The sequence below is a fragment of the Thermobia domestica genome, chromosome 18 (assembly GCF_964235325.1).
Source record: "Thermobia domestica chromosome 18, izTheDome1.hap1.1, whole genome shotgun sequence".
NCBI classification, from domain to species: domain Eukaryota; kingdom Metazoa; phylum Arthropoda; class Insecta; order Zygentoma; family Lepismatidae; genus Thermobia; species Thermobia domestica.
In genome coordinates this window covers 31,782,147-31,795,324 of record NC_137471.1, presented here as the reverse complement: position 1 = coordinate 31,795,324, position 13,178 = coordinate 31,782,147, and the positions used below count along the sequence as shown (strand labels likewise).

Genomic DNA, 13,178 nt, shown 5'->3' with positions numbered 1-13,178 from the left:
AAGGACAGTAAGATATTGGGAGAACTGCTTTATTTTTAAAATATGGATTCATTACTCCTAGAATTATTTACCTATTACTTCTAGTCAACGAACTTAAAAAAGTTTGTTACTGAGTTCTCTATGTCAGTCTTTTGTGTGTGTGTGTGTGTGTGTGTGTGTGTGTGTGTGTCTGTCTGTCTGTTACTTGAGAATTTATAAATTTTGAGCCCTTTTTTCGATAGAAATAAGAAATATATAAAAGTGATGGAATTTTTCAAGTCATTCTTACCATTCCTGAGGTTTGGCTAAAAAAGTTCCGATTTCGGGACATTTAAGGAGCCATATCTCGGGAACCGTAAGTCATGGAGAAATGATATTGCTGTTGATCAGTACCAATATTGATTCAATAATTATGGCGTCATTAGTTATTGACTCAATAATTATTGCGTCATTAGTTATTGATTCATGACGCAATAGTTTTTGGATCAATAACAGGTATTGATATTCAGAAAGTTTATTCTTTTTAAGTGTTCTCTGGTAATGTTCTTGAAGCATTCTCAACTGGTTTGAATATTAGACCTACACATAGTAAAAAACGATAGAAGTTATCAGATTTTTTGTTACATTGATTTAACGTCCAAAGAATACATACATACACACATGCACCCTCTCTCTCTCTCTATCTTTCTCTCTCTCATGCACATTCTAACTCTGTCTTTCAATATTATTTCGCTATAGCTTATAGTTTTATCTAGTTTCACATTGTGAAACGAAACCCAGTGGTACTGTGTATTTGGAATGCAACCAGCACTACACGGAAGCTTGTTGGGTTGCATAACATTTCAGGTATTCAATTACCCTGTGTTCATCTATAGCATCATATCAGATTTTTACATAGGTAGGGGTGCCTCTTCTAAAAACAAAAGTGGTAGAGATCTATTCTTTTCAGTTCGAATATAGTGTATCTCTAAAAAGCAGAAACGGTAAGCGAGAATTGTTACTAGATATGGATTCAACAGCGTAAGGACGAGTTTCATCCCTCTTTCTTACATGAAAGTGATAAGTGGTAGATTTCTAACTTCCCGTTCGATTCCCATTGAGAGAGTACTAACATTTGAGCTAATGAGCGTTGCTTGGGGAGGGAGGAGAGCAATTGAACCCGGGCTTAAAAATTACATGCCTTTTAATAAGTTGTATACAGTAAAACCACGATTATCCGCAGAATTGGATGTCAAGGGCACCGATGATAACGAAAATTGCGGGTATTCCGAAAAAAGACTAAAAATGAGGCGCAAACCCGAAAAAAATACAGTATTTCAGCATAGAAACTTTATTTTATTGTTTGCATTGCTCGAGTCGCCGAGGTCAGTGATCAGAGAATGTGAAACCCATGACCAAACCAAAAAAGCAATAGTCTGTCAGTCATCCACAAATTCAGAGGAGACCTATAGGATTACGATGCATAATATACTGTCAGTAATTTTCGACCTTTCCACTGTAGAGCCCATTGTATTTTTCCGGCTGTTGGTTTGAATTAATTTCTTTTCCTTTCGTTTGAGATTTATAATAAAACCACCAGAGGTCGCCCGCGGACTCTCACTCCTTTTTTTAGTGAACAAACAATGTAATTTACTACCAATTCCCAATTCCTGTCGGTATCTGCTTATCAGAGTAGAGTTGCACTTCGAAACGTGCACTATTGTTGGAAATATTGATTTTTACAACGAAATTTATTTCTATGTTTTTAGAATATATAGTACTTATTTCAAGGACGCCGATTTCTCTGTAAATTTGGGGGGGGGGTTCCATTCAGATGCAGAAGGTATGAAGATTTTATGACAAATTGCACTCAAATTATGCCAAATATTGTATATTTATAAATACAATAGGGGCCAACATGAACTTTGGGGGGACCGGGCCCCGCGGCCACCGAGGATCGACTCCCTTGGCTTATTTGCATGCAGAGTGTCAAGTCCGCAGGGATTAATTATGAAAAAATAATTAAATGCCAGTACAATAGAGTTTTTTTTCGCGATAGTTGCGGATAATCGGGGCTTTACTGTACTCATATACTAACGAAAAACATGAAACTCTTGTGTAAGCGGACAATCTTGCCTCCTTTGGCAAAATCTGAAATGATGTTACTCAGAGTCGGATTTAAGTTTGATGAGGCCCTAAGCTATTGAAGATAATCGGGCTTTTATATGTCGAGCTGTTCCTTGTCGACTGACATTTTAGGGAGCAGGCTAAGCAGGAGGAGACGCCATTACTTACATAATAGAAGTACACTGTTGCTGTATGTAGATTTTACTTTATTGTTTATCCTATTTTTGGAAATGTGTCTCCAGTTTCTTCCTTTAAATTTTTTTGGGGGCTTCCAAGCGAGTGTTGCCCTAAGATATAGGTTGTTTAGCTTATACGTAAATCCGGCACTGATGCTAGTAATTTGAACACGTTACGGTGTTCGGATTCCACTACAACTGTAGGTCTGTCTTATATCGTCTTGATGCTGAAAATGAACGTTGAAATTCAATGAACAGAACAAATATCTGACCAAAAGCATTCAAGAACTGCCATAAAAAGCTTAGATATCCTAGGGTCGGTAATATCACTTTCTAAGGAGAATGTAATATTAATGCATAAAATATTCACATGCAGTCCAGAGAAATTCAGACGATAAGCTGTCGTTGGTGTTTGCATTGAGTTCTGACTTAGCACATAAGTAATTCTATTACATAACGTTAAAAAATACAAATTTCATAAACAGAAACTACAGCTTCTTTTCAGTATCGTCACCCTTCACGCATCCTACATATTCAGTAAGACAATTCAGAACAATTTATTGCATCGACTACTTTCGTTAAAGGAAAAATAAACCATTGTTTTAAAAAATATAAAAAATCCTAACAAAAAGCAACGGAAAAGGTAAAAAAAAAAGACCTAATACGGCGGGGGAATCAAGAGCCAGAAATCATATACTACCTATCTTGCGTCCAGACACACACATATGGTGCGTATGTAAACACATGTAGACATACATCTTGCTCTCTCGCCGAATGAGTTATCGCTGAGTTAAGCAGCGACAAGAGGATTATTAGGTACGGAGCGTAACCTGCTATAAATTTTAGCCTCTCTATGTGACGTCTTCTGCTCGAGTGATTAATGAATTAAACTGGGTTTTGGAAGGAAGGAAGGGAGGGGAATAATGTTTCGTAGTAAGCAGAGAAGAAATATAGTGAAAAAATAAACCATAAAGGGAAATCCCAACTCTTAATACATAAGCTTTAAGAGTACAATTCAGGATTTAAGGACCTAGGTCATACTAGTAAAAGCTTGGAATTTTGAACTAGAAATAAAAAGAGAACAAAACGATATAAGTCTTTAGAAAGACGAAAATCGTAGTTCAATGAATATATTGTACATAACGGTAATCAAATATTTAGAGCGAAATATACAGTAGTTCTACGCGGACCAGAAATGTGTACGGAACAGCGATAAAGAAAAGACTGACAGCTTTTAAAATGTTGTTGTAAAGAAGAATGGAATTATTGGTGGGTTGTGCAAAAAGAAGATGAAGAATTGTTAGAAGAATTTAGAAAGAGAAGAGCAAAGTGATACAGAAATGGATTAAGACATCACTTGGAACAAATAACCTTATTACAGATGCGATTCTTTGGTTTCTTTCATTATTATGTCTCATCAGCGTTTTTCAACTGTTTGTCAATGAAAATTATGGTGATCCACATTATAATATTCCGTAGGGTAAGGGTACACGGGTTTTTCCCTCACATAGTTTATATACAAGATTAGAAATAAGTAATTCTCTATAAGTTCTTTCCTCTATAATTGGACTCCCTGTCCGTTGCAGTTCGGAAGTTTGAGGTTCGTTGGTTAAGAACGACCCTATCCGTTGCGGTTGGGTCTAAAGGAAATTCTTGCCCGTTGTAACTCAGAGGTAAGGTTAGAGGAGTCTCTCCCGCCCGATTCAGCCTTGAAATATAGGTGAGGATATGACCAGTTAACAAAGAATGGATATCTTCTGCGTGGAGTAGTCCGTTTTTATATCCAGTTTTTTGAAGCGAAGCCTGTGGAAAGGTTGAAGGGGTCTTCTTTGTGTCTTATCGTGTTCCATAGTGACGGTATCCATCGCTTGCTTGCTGGTGTTTGTGCTGAAGACGTGGTTTTGTTTAATAATATAAGGGGATATTGCAATATATATGAATGCAATTTTATCATTTTATAACTTTTTATTTTAGTTTAACGTCCCATATCTATACAACGAGGCTAAGGGAGACGGTAATAATAAAATATATTATAGTAATGGAATGAAGAAAGTGGATGGGAACGAAAAAATCCCGAGAAAACTAAGTTTTTTGTTATTGGAAAAGTTTGAACCGAATAGTTTTATGTTATTTAAAAAGTTTGAACCAGATAGTTTAATGTTACTGGAAAAGTTTGAACCAAATAGTTTTATGTTATTGGAAAAGTTTGAACCAAGTAGTTTTATGTTATTGGAAAAGTTTGAACCAAATTGTTTTATGTTATTGGAAAAGTTTGAACCGGATAGTTTTATGTTATTGGAAAAGTTTGAACCAAATAGTTTTATGTTATTGGAAAAGTTTGAACCGGGTATTTTTATGTTATTGGAAAAGTTTGAACCAAATAATTTTACACCGTATGTTATTGGAAAAGTTTGAATCGGATATTTTTGTTTGGAAAAGTTTTAACCAAATGGTTTTGTTTTATCTACATTTGTCGTTGGAAGAAATGTCAACTGAATAACTTACATCTCATGATATATTTGGACAATTTAAACAAAGAAATGCTATTAGAATTACTGAATGCAACTAGCAAACTTCTGATTTAAAAGCACCAGGTTAAGATTTCTCTATTCGTTTGCTGTATGGTACTTTAAATAAAACGCACAAATTGTTCTTGGCTTACAGACTGATAGTATGAAGACAATGAAGTAATAGACATATAAGACAATAGAGAAAATATTTTCGTGCTTTTACTGAATTTACTTGTTGTCTATGTGGGAAAAGTTATATTTAAAGTTGAAAGTAATATCAAGATAAGTAAGTGCGTAATTTTGAAATTGATTTCGACATTTGTTTTGAAGGAATGTTAAGGCATTGCCTCCCTTTGTGGTTATTACCTCCACAGATCATTTCCTTGGTGAGTATTTGAAATTTCAACCTGAGGAAATTCAGTTTAAGTAGGTAACGGAGGTGGCAGTACTCTTTCTCTTATTCTCTCGTTTTTCCCCGAAAATGTAATTGGAAGTATTTAACAATTACTTATCGTCTTTTTGGATGCAGAATAATACCCTTGTGGTATTGGACTTCATCCACAAACTTGGACCTGTCCCAACAAAAATTTCTGGATGCTCCTCTGATCACCAATCTTTCCTCTGACCAGATATGGTACTGCTTGACTTAACTGATTTCACGAGAAACGGTATTCCAGTACGAATGGGGCGTTAATTTAATAATGATAATTGGGCGTGCTAAATAGACAGAAATATAAGAGTAACATGCAGTAGGATAGAACGTCAGAAGATAGGGTAGACACAGAAACATAAGAGTAACATGAGGTAGGATAGAACGTCAGATGTAGGATAGACACAGAAACAAAAGACTAACATGAGGTAGGATAGACGTCAGATGTATAAATAGTAGGATAGAAAAATAAGAAAAGTAATGAACTAGCTGCTGGAATTTCTAAGACGGCATATTTGTGTTTTCTTTGATTGAAGTTATTCTAAATATAAGAAACGAAGCAACAATGATCAGAAATGTCTCCTGAGATGTGTTTCTTCTTTTAAAAAAAATCAAGGAGAAAAGAAGTTCTCCCCCAAGAGTCATAAATCTGTCGATTAACGAAGAGATTCACGTAGCGCTTCCAGTGGTTTTGAAAACAAAAGCAAAATAAAGCCACAATCCACGCTTTAATGATGTCACGTTTCGTAAACCAATTTGTAGAAGGTTAGGAGAAAGAGAAAGAGGGAGAACACAGAGGAAGACAGAAGAAAAAAAGGAAAGAGAATCCAGAGAAATCTTTCATTTCCCCCCTTTAGCTTGTTTCTTATCTTTCTTTTCTTTTTCAGATTTCTGTTATTCTCATTTTCTTTCACACTATGTCTTATTTTGCAACTTATGAGACTAGATAAAACAAAAGTCCTAGGTAGATGGATAAAAAAAATAATTCACTTTTATCAATTGGCACTATATCAATCACCATTCTTTTATTAGTAAAAGAACGATTAATATTCTTGCTTCGTAATCAGGAAGACTCGGATTTCGTTCCCGCACGCGACCGGATGGATAATTCAATTTGTTTCTATGTAAATAGTTTTGTTCGATATACAAGGGAAGAATCAAAAATGACCGGAATCGTGCTCCTGTGCATCGTGTACTTGTAGTACTGGGTTGTACAGCTAGAGTGCTGTGTGAGGACCTCTTCTGAATCAGTAGGCGGAGTGGCGTTAACCGATAGAAATGAGTGTGGTTTCTTTGACTGTTTTCTCTGTGTTTATGTCTATAGTGCACTCGTGACACGAAGAATGACAGATTCTCACTAACTACGTGCGGCTGTGAAGTTTTTTTTTACAAGTGACGAGATAGCAGTTTCTTTGTGTTCTTGCCGAGTAGAAAACAAAACTTTACTGCTGTACATTGTTCGTGAGAATCTGCTTTTTCTTCGTGTCACGAGTGCAGTACAGATAAACACAGACCTGATTGAGAAACCACATGCGTTGTTGTCGGTTGACACCACTTGGGATGCTGACTCAGAAGAGGTAGTCCCACAGCGCTCTAGCGGCGCAACCTCGTACTACAATTACGCGATACAAAGGAATACGATTCCTGTTACTTTTGGGTCCATCTCGTAGATTGGAAAATTTTGAGGACCTCTATGTCTTCTAAATTTTTTGCTGATTAAAGCAGGTTATGATGTCATAAACGATATCAATCTTTAACGTTTACACAGGAGAATGTGAAAATGGTTTCAGATATGGTACACACAACTTGTAATGTTAAAGTAATATGTGATTAATTTTCTTATAGAACTCTTGCACATGGTTATTAATCTGGGTTATTTAAAAAAGATTGTGTGAAAGTTTCCATATGAATGCGTGAAATGTATAATGTCGGAAGATGAATATGTATGCTTAGTAGAGTATCAAACAAAATCGAAGCATTCGGAATGGAATTAGACGTACATACGTAAATATTTATACTGTTAGTTTTATTATCGTAGAAGTAAAACGAACAATAGCGATACCATTAAATGGTGCAGATTGAATTTGTAAGGGTACACCTTTTTAAGCTATAAGAAATACGGTTATCGAAATGTAGCGATCTTGAGGAAAAACTAGATGAAATACTTAGATGAACTAAAATATAATTGATATAGAGTACAATTTATACCAGAAGAATAGAAATAAGTAAAGAGGTCAAAACGGTACGTAGCAAATGAATATTGTCAGTTAGAACTGTTGAGAAGAAGAAAATGCTTCTAGGATGAAAGCATGTCAGCAAAACCTAGAAAAGATTTTTCAAGAATTATGTGTGGTGTCAGTACAACCTAAGGCATTCTATGAACTATATGTTGTGTCAGTACAACCTAGAAAACCCTTTCTATGAACTATGTGTGGTGTCAGTACAACCTAGAAAAGGCTATGAATTATGTGTGGTGTCAATACAACCTAGAAAAGGCTTTCTATGAACATTGTGTGGTGTAAGCATAAGCTAGAAAAGGCTTTCTATGAACTATGTGTGGCGTCAGTACAACCCAGAAAGGCTTTCTATGGACTATGACTGGTGTCAGTACAACATAGAAAAGACTTTCTATGAACTATGTGTGGTGGTATTCTGAATCCAATTATCTCACTAACAACACTTTTTTTTTTCAGTTTCGATATACAAACAAAGAGGAAAGAATGTTTGCTGATTGCTGTAAGTTTGGCAGCATGGGTGCACAAAAGTATGGAAGGTACGTGCTGAAACCACAAAATAACAAATAATGGTCTCGTTTGATTGGATAAGCTTAAAAACTCTAGTCTTTTCATGTACATATATTTCGTTGGTCCAACCCTCGGCTAGAAGTATTCAGAGATAAAGCAGAAGCTCTATACAACCGTTCATCCAATTTTAAATTTTCTTCGAGCAGAAGGAAATCAGGGTTGATTCCCCAGCAGACGATCAGTCTCTATCAGGCTACAAGTTATATCGTCGGGAGAAATAATAAATAAATTAATAAACTATAGCCTGAAACACATAAAAGAAATTAAAATAAATAAAAGGTTTAATGATCTTAATGTGGTACTATTAAAATTCAAACAGCAAAAATATTTGATCACGGAAGTTCGGATTACGAAGCAAGCACACTACCGACAAATCAATCGGATCCGACTCAAATGTCTTTCAATTTGGGTAGATAATTGAATTTTCGACTCTTTAAGGGATTGTTTTTGTGTAGTTATTTTCAATTAAGACCGAATAAAGACCGACGATAAATGGTTGTTCAAGAACACAATGGTGTAAGTCAATTCTAGTACTATTTTTATGAGAACACACATAATGGAGATTGGAAATAACACTAAAGAATCTAAACCTATTAGCAATATGGAGTTACAACTCTATACACCAAAATTGTAAAAGAAATCAATTTCTTACCTCTGTTAACAGAACTAGAAGAACCAGGTGACATTGACCCAGGCCGTGGATCGATGAGTCTATCCTGCATCTTTGGTCCTCCGGGATTAGAAACTGGATTCATAGACATTGAACCAATGGTGTGCTGTTGAGCCACGGATGATGAAGTTGCGGTACCAACAGGGTTCACTGAAGATGTGCTGGTTGCCAATGATGGAGTATTATTTCCTGAACTAGACACGTTACCCACAGAACACCCGACACTTGTAACAGTTGGCACAGTGGAAACACCTTCTCTTGCTACATTCTGCAGAGCGCTAACCACTCGAGAACTAACACTAGCTGGTTGAAGAATTGTGTATTGTTTGGTTGATGATGGTGATGCTGGGGTAAGAGGAGTTAAAGTAGTGGCACCACCTGGCGACTTTTGTGGGGAACCGGACTGAGCTTCTGATGGACTCTTGACAGCGTAGGGTGAATATGGTGATTGAGGATTTGAAGTCTTGAGCTGAAGTAAACATGCTGCAGCGTGCTTTTCGTCCAGAGATACTTTTTCTGGTTGGTTTGGATAACCTACAAAAGTAGCACTGGCAGGGAAAGGGCCAATGGGGAGAGGAGGAAGATTGGATCCAAGAGGTGTTCTGGGTTGTTGATCGTTAGAACCTTGAAGCACACAAGAATCAGCACCAGAAGTGGTTGTTGAAACTGTAGGCACTGCTGTTACATTTGTCATGGTTCCACTAGACGTTCTTATGGACTCAAGATAGTCTGTGTTGGTACTGGTGGATGATGTTGTGCTTGTGGATGATGAAGAAGCTTGAGATACACTACTGAAATGCTGTTGCTGAATATTATTGGTGCTACTGCCATTGTTGTTTTCTTGCTTTACGTTTCCCAAAGTTGTCGAATTCTTCTTCATTGCGTCTTCTTGATCTGACCCATCATCATCTTTCTCGGGATCAGGCATAACAATCTCTAATTCTGCTGTAGAATCATCCACGAGTTCGTTAAAGTCTGGTTCATATCTCGAAACAGTGCACTGTTGCGTTGAAGATGAGGAGGAGGCTTGATCAGATGAGAATGCATCCTTCTGAGAACCATCATCTGCTCCTGTTTTATCATTATTCTGCGCAGAATTTGAGGCAGAAACTTCTGCTTTTCTTTGAGATGAAGAGCTTGTTGTTGAACTGACTTTGTCCTTTCCTAGAATTCCTTCTAATGTCGTGGTCTTTGGTGAACCTCCTTTAGATTCAGTGTCGTGAGAACTACTGTCACCCACTTGGGACTGAATCGTTTCACACTCATTTTCTATCTTCAACAGATTCTCTAGTTCATTGCCTTCACCAGTATTGAGATTCTGGTAATACTGAGTATATTGTTCATTTGAATTGAGCAACTGACCACCACTGTTATTTTTGGGAGTCTTTGATGATCCAGGATTATTATTATTGTTTGGTTTCGTTGTTGCATTGACACTGTCTTGTGTTTGAGTATTGTCACTTGAGTCAGCGCTGTTTGCTGACTTAATTTGTGCTGAAGAAGAATCACTACCACACGATACACCTTTCTGAGAAGATATTTTATCATCATCAGTGTTCTTCTTTGGTTTCTGGGAATCGTCGTGAGATGCACCACCTGATCCCCTTGAGCTACTCAGCGTTATTACATCTTTAACAGAACACGACGCTGAAGAGGAAGAATCACGCGGTTTGACCTTCTCCTCGAACAAGTTTTCGAACATAGGACTCTCGAAACGATCATCATTAAAAGATGATCCAGGCCAACTTCCAGATAAACTTTTTAAAGCTGCCTCCGTTTCCCGAATAAACTTCTGTTCCTCATCATCGGCTTCACCTTTGTTATCTGCTGTAGACATTTCGCGGTCTCCAGTACCAGAGCCACCATCTTCAGATCTCCAATTGCGATTTAGGGATTTTGATGAGCCTGATGCGCTGTGAGAAGATTCCTTTTCACAAGGTTCGGTATCTGTTTTTGTAATTTTGCGAGTAGGGCTTCCGGATGGTGATCTCGAGTGAGATAACAAAGTCCGTTTCTTTTTACTGGTGGTGTTATGATCACTATTAGCACTGCTATCGGGTTCAGCTCCAGTTTGATGCTGATCCTGACTACTGTCTGGAGAAGCCGTTCGACTGGATTTCTGGTGGGTTTTCCTCTTTCTCTTCGCAGCTGGTGATGTCGGGCCGTCCACTGGCAAATCGGCGCTTCGATCTTGTTGATGGTCTTCTTTCGTAGTTGATGGCCTTCCTTGATCTGGCATTGTTGTATCTTCGCCGCTACTAGGTTTCTTCGTCGAGGAAGTGGTTGTTGTAGATGGATTTTGTTGATGCGTCGATGCTTCTGTTGTTGCCGAAGAAGAACTAGATTTCCCTTTTGTTTTGGACCCCTCTGTTGAGATGGCGCCTTCAAGTTTCCGCTTCTTTAGTTGCGTCGTAGGGTGAGCAGTGGAGCTGAAAAGGTAGAAAAAGAGGAAGAAGGAGATATTGATTCATTAATATTTTCACATAACAGTGGTTGTTACTGCTACAATTACTCACATTTCCCCTTGTAAAAATCCCTCAATTTTGTCTCCTTCACGGCTGTTTTCAAAGGAGAATATCTATTAGGGTAACACATTCAGCTGACATTTTAAATTAGGATAATTTTAAATGTTCATGCAAAGCTTTGAGTTATTTCCAGGATCGAGCCTACATAAATGTAGATGTAAATGGGACGTAAATCAAATTTACTATAACTGGGTATCGAACTCAATCTTCCGCAATAAATCCCACATGCTACCCTTTTATCCACAATAAGTCTGCAAAACTTTGGTAAATGAATTAAAATCTTAAATGAAGTAATAAATCAAAAACCTTCCTCGTTGGTTTATTGGCTAGCGCGCCTACTCTTCGTGAACTGGATCTCGGGACAAAATATGAAATGAAATTTTTGTTTTACGTCACATGATTTATGGAGACTGTCATGATGATAATGAATGAGTTGGTAGTATGAAAAAATGGGAGGAAATGGAAGAACATGAGAAATCCCACGCACATAGTGTTTGCCTACTACAAACTGGTGTCAGGACTCCAATACAAGAAAAAGGTTTGTCTGAGACTTTGGTCGGAAACGTCTAGTTACGGAGATGAAGCTAATTAAGGTTATTATCCATCCTACAACAAATTTCACTAATTACCTGAAAATAGCCACTAAGGTATGTAGTTAGTGGGATTGGATGCAGGTTTGCTACACTGAATAGAACAACTTACAGATTCTACATACTTCTTCAGAGTGTCAATACAAAAAAAGTTTATGTGCAACTTTGGTCGGAAACCCCTAATTACAGTGATGAGTTAATTTAAAGTTATTATCCATTCTAAAACAAATTAAAATAATTACCTTAAAATTGTTACATATTCGACTAAAGTTGCATATCACTTTTTCTTGTATTGACACTTCGATTAAGTACCCGAAATTGTAGGTTGTTTTATTCAGTATAGGAACCTTGCGACAAATACCACTAACTACCTTAGTACAAACTCCATCTCCGTAATTAGGTGTTTCCAACCTAAGGCCCAGGTAAATTTTCTTCTATTAAGATCCGAAATATGTATAAAAAATTTTTGTTTATTCCCAGAGCACCCTGTATATCGTACGAGATTTACCAAACTTACCCGATCTGGACCAAACTTAGCATGGTGTAGACTTTGATTGTGAAACATGGTGTACAGACCTTTGGTCTCAAAGTAATACGGGAAATTAAAACTAAATGAAAGGCGGCTTTTCTACGATTATGTGTAACTTTTGCTAGTATAAAAGACAACTGTGGAATCATCCATCAAGATGGGCTTACGTAATGCCTACTTATAAATTATTTTAACGGATTAACATACTATCATTTCCAAATTAGTCTCCATTGGCTGGTTGACTATTAACATCCCTTTTTAACAACGTGGCTACACGAGACAAACCTGTATAGCTTTGTATTTTGTTTACGGTGTAATATGAACTACAACTGCCCTCACCAGGACCATGAAAGTTAGTCACTCTGCGATATTGTATTTCATTATAGTTTTGGAAATATTCAACGTGTATTAAAACGTGTATTATATTTGGAAGTATTCAACATAAATCAAAACTGATCAAAGCAATACATTGCCGAAACTCCCACGCAAATGTTACTAATATATTTAGTGTTTTGGCCAGTTCTGATTTTGGGAATAGGATTAGGAATTAGATTTCTGAGCTTTCGGCATCTATGGACATGTTAGGACGTCACTAGGATTAGGATTAGGAATTAGATTTCTGGGCTTTCGGCATCTATGGACATGTTAGGACGTCACTAGGATTAGGATTAGGAATTAGATTTCTGGGCTTTCGGCATCTATGACCATGTTAGGCCGTCACTAGGATTAGAATTAGAAATTAGATTTCTGGGCTTTCGGCATCTATGGCCATGTTAGGCCGTCACTAGGATTAGGATTAGAAATTAGATTTCTGGGCTTTTGGCATCTATGGCCATGTTAGGCCGTCACTAGGATTAGG

The 13,178-nt window shown here is 37.1% G+C and overlaps 1 protein-coding gene across 9 annotated transcripts in view; it reads right to left on the bottom strand.

The window, feature by feature from the left end:
- Positions 1 to 13,178, bottom strand: part of LOC145675458 (uncharacterized) — an 861,715-nt gene that overhangs the window by 163,651 nt on the left and 684,886 nt on the right. For all 9 annotated transcript variants that reach the window (XR_014129123.1, XM_081745883.1, XM_081745887.1 and 6 more), the window contains exon 5: positions 8,658 to 11,104. Coding sequence is in view for 8 of the 9 variants with exons in the window: in XM_081745883.1 (XP_081602009.1) it covers positions 8,658 to 11,104 (2,447 nt within the window). In the remaining variant the exon portion in view is untranslated. The remainder of the gene's footprint in view (positions 1 to 8,657; positions 11,105 to 13,178) is intronic.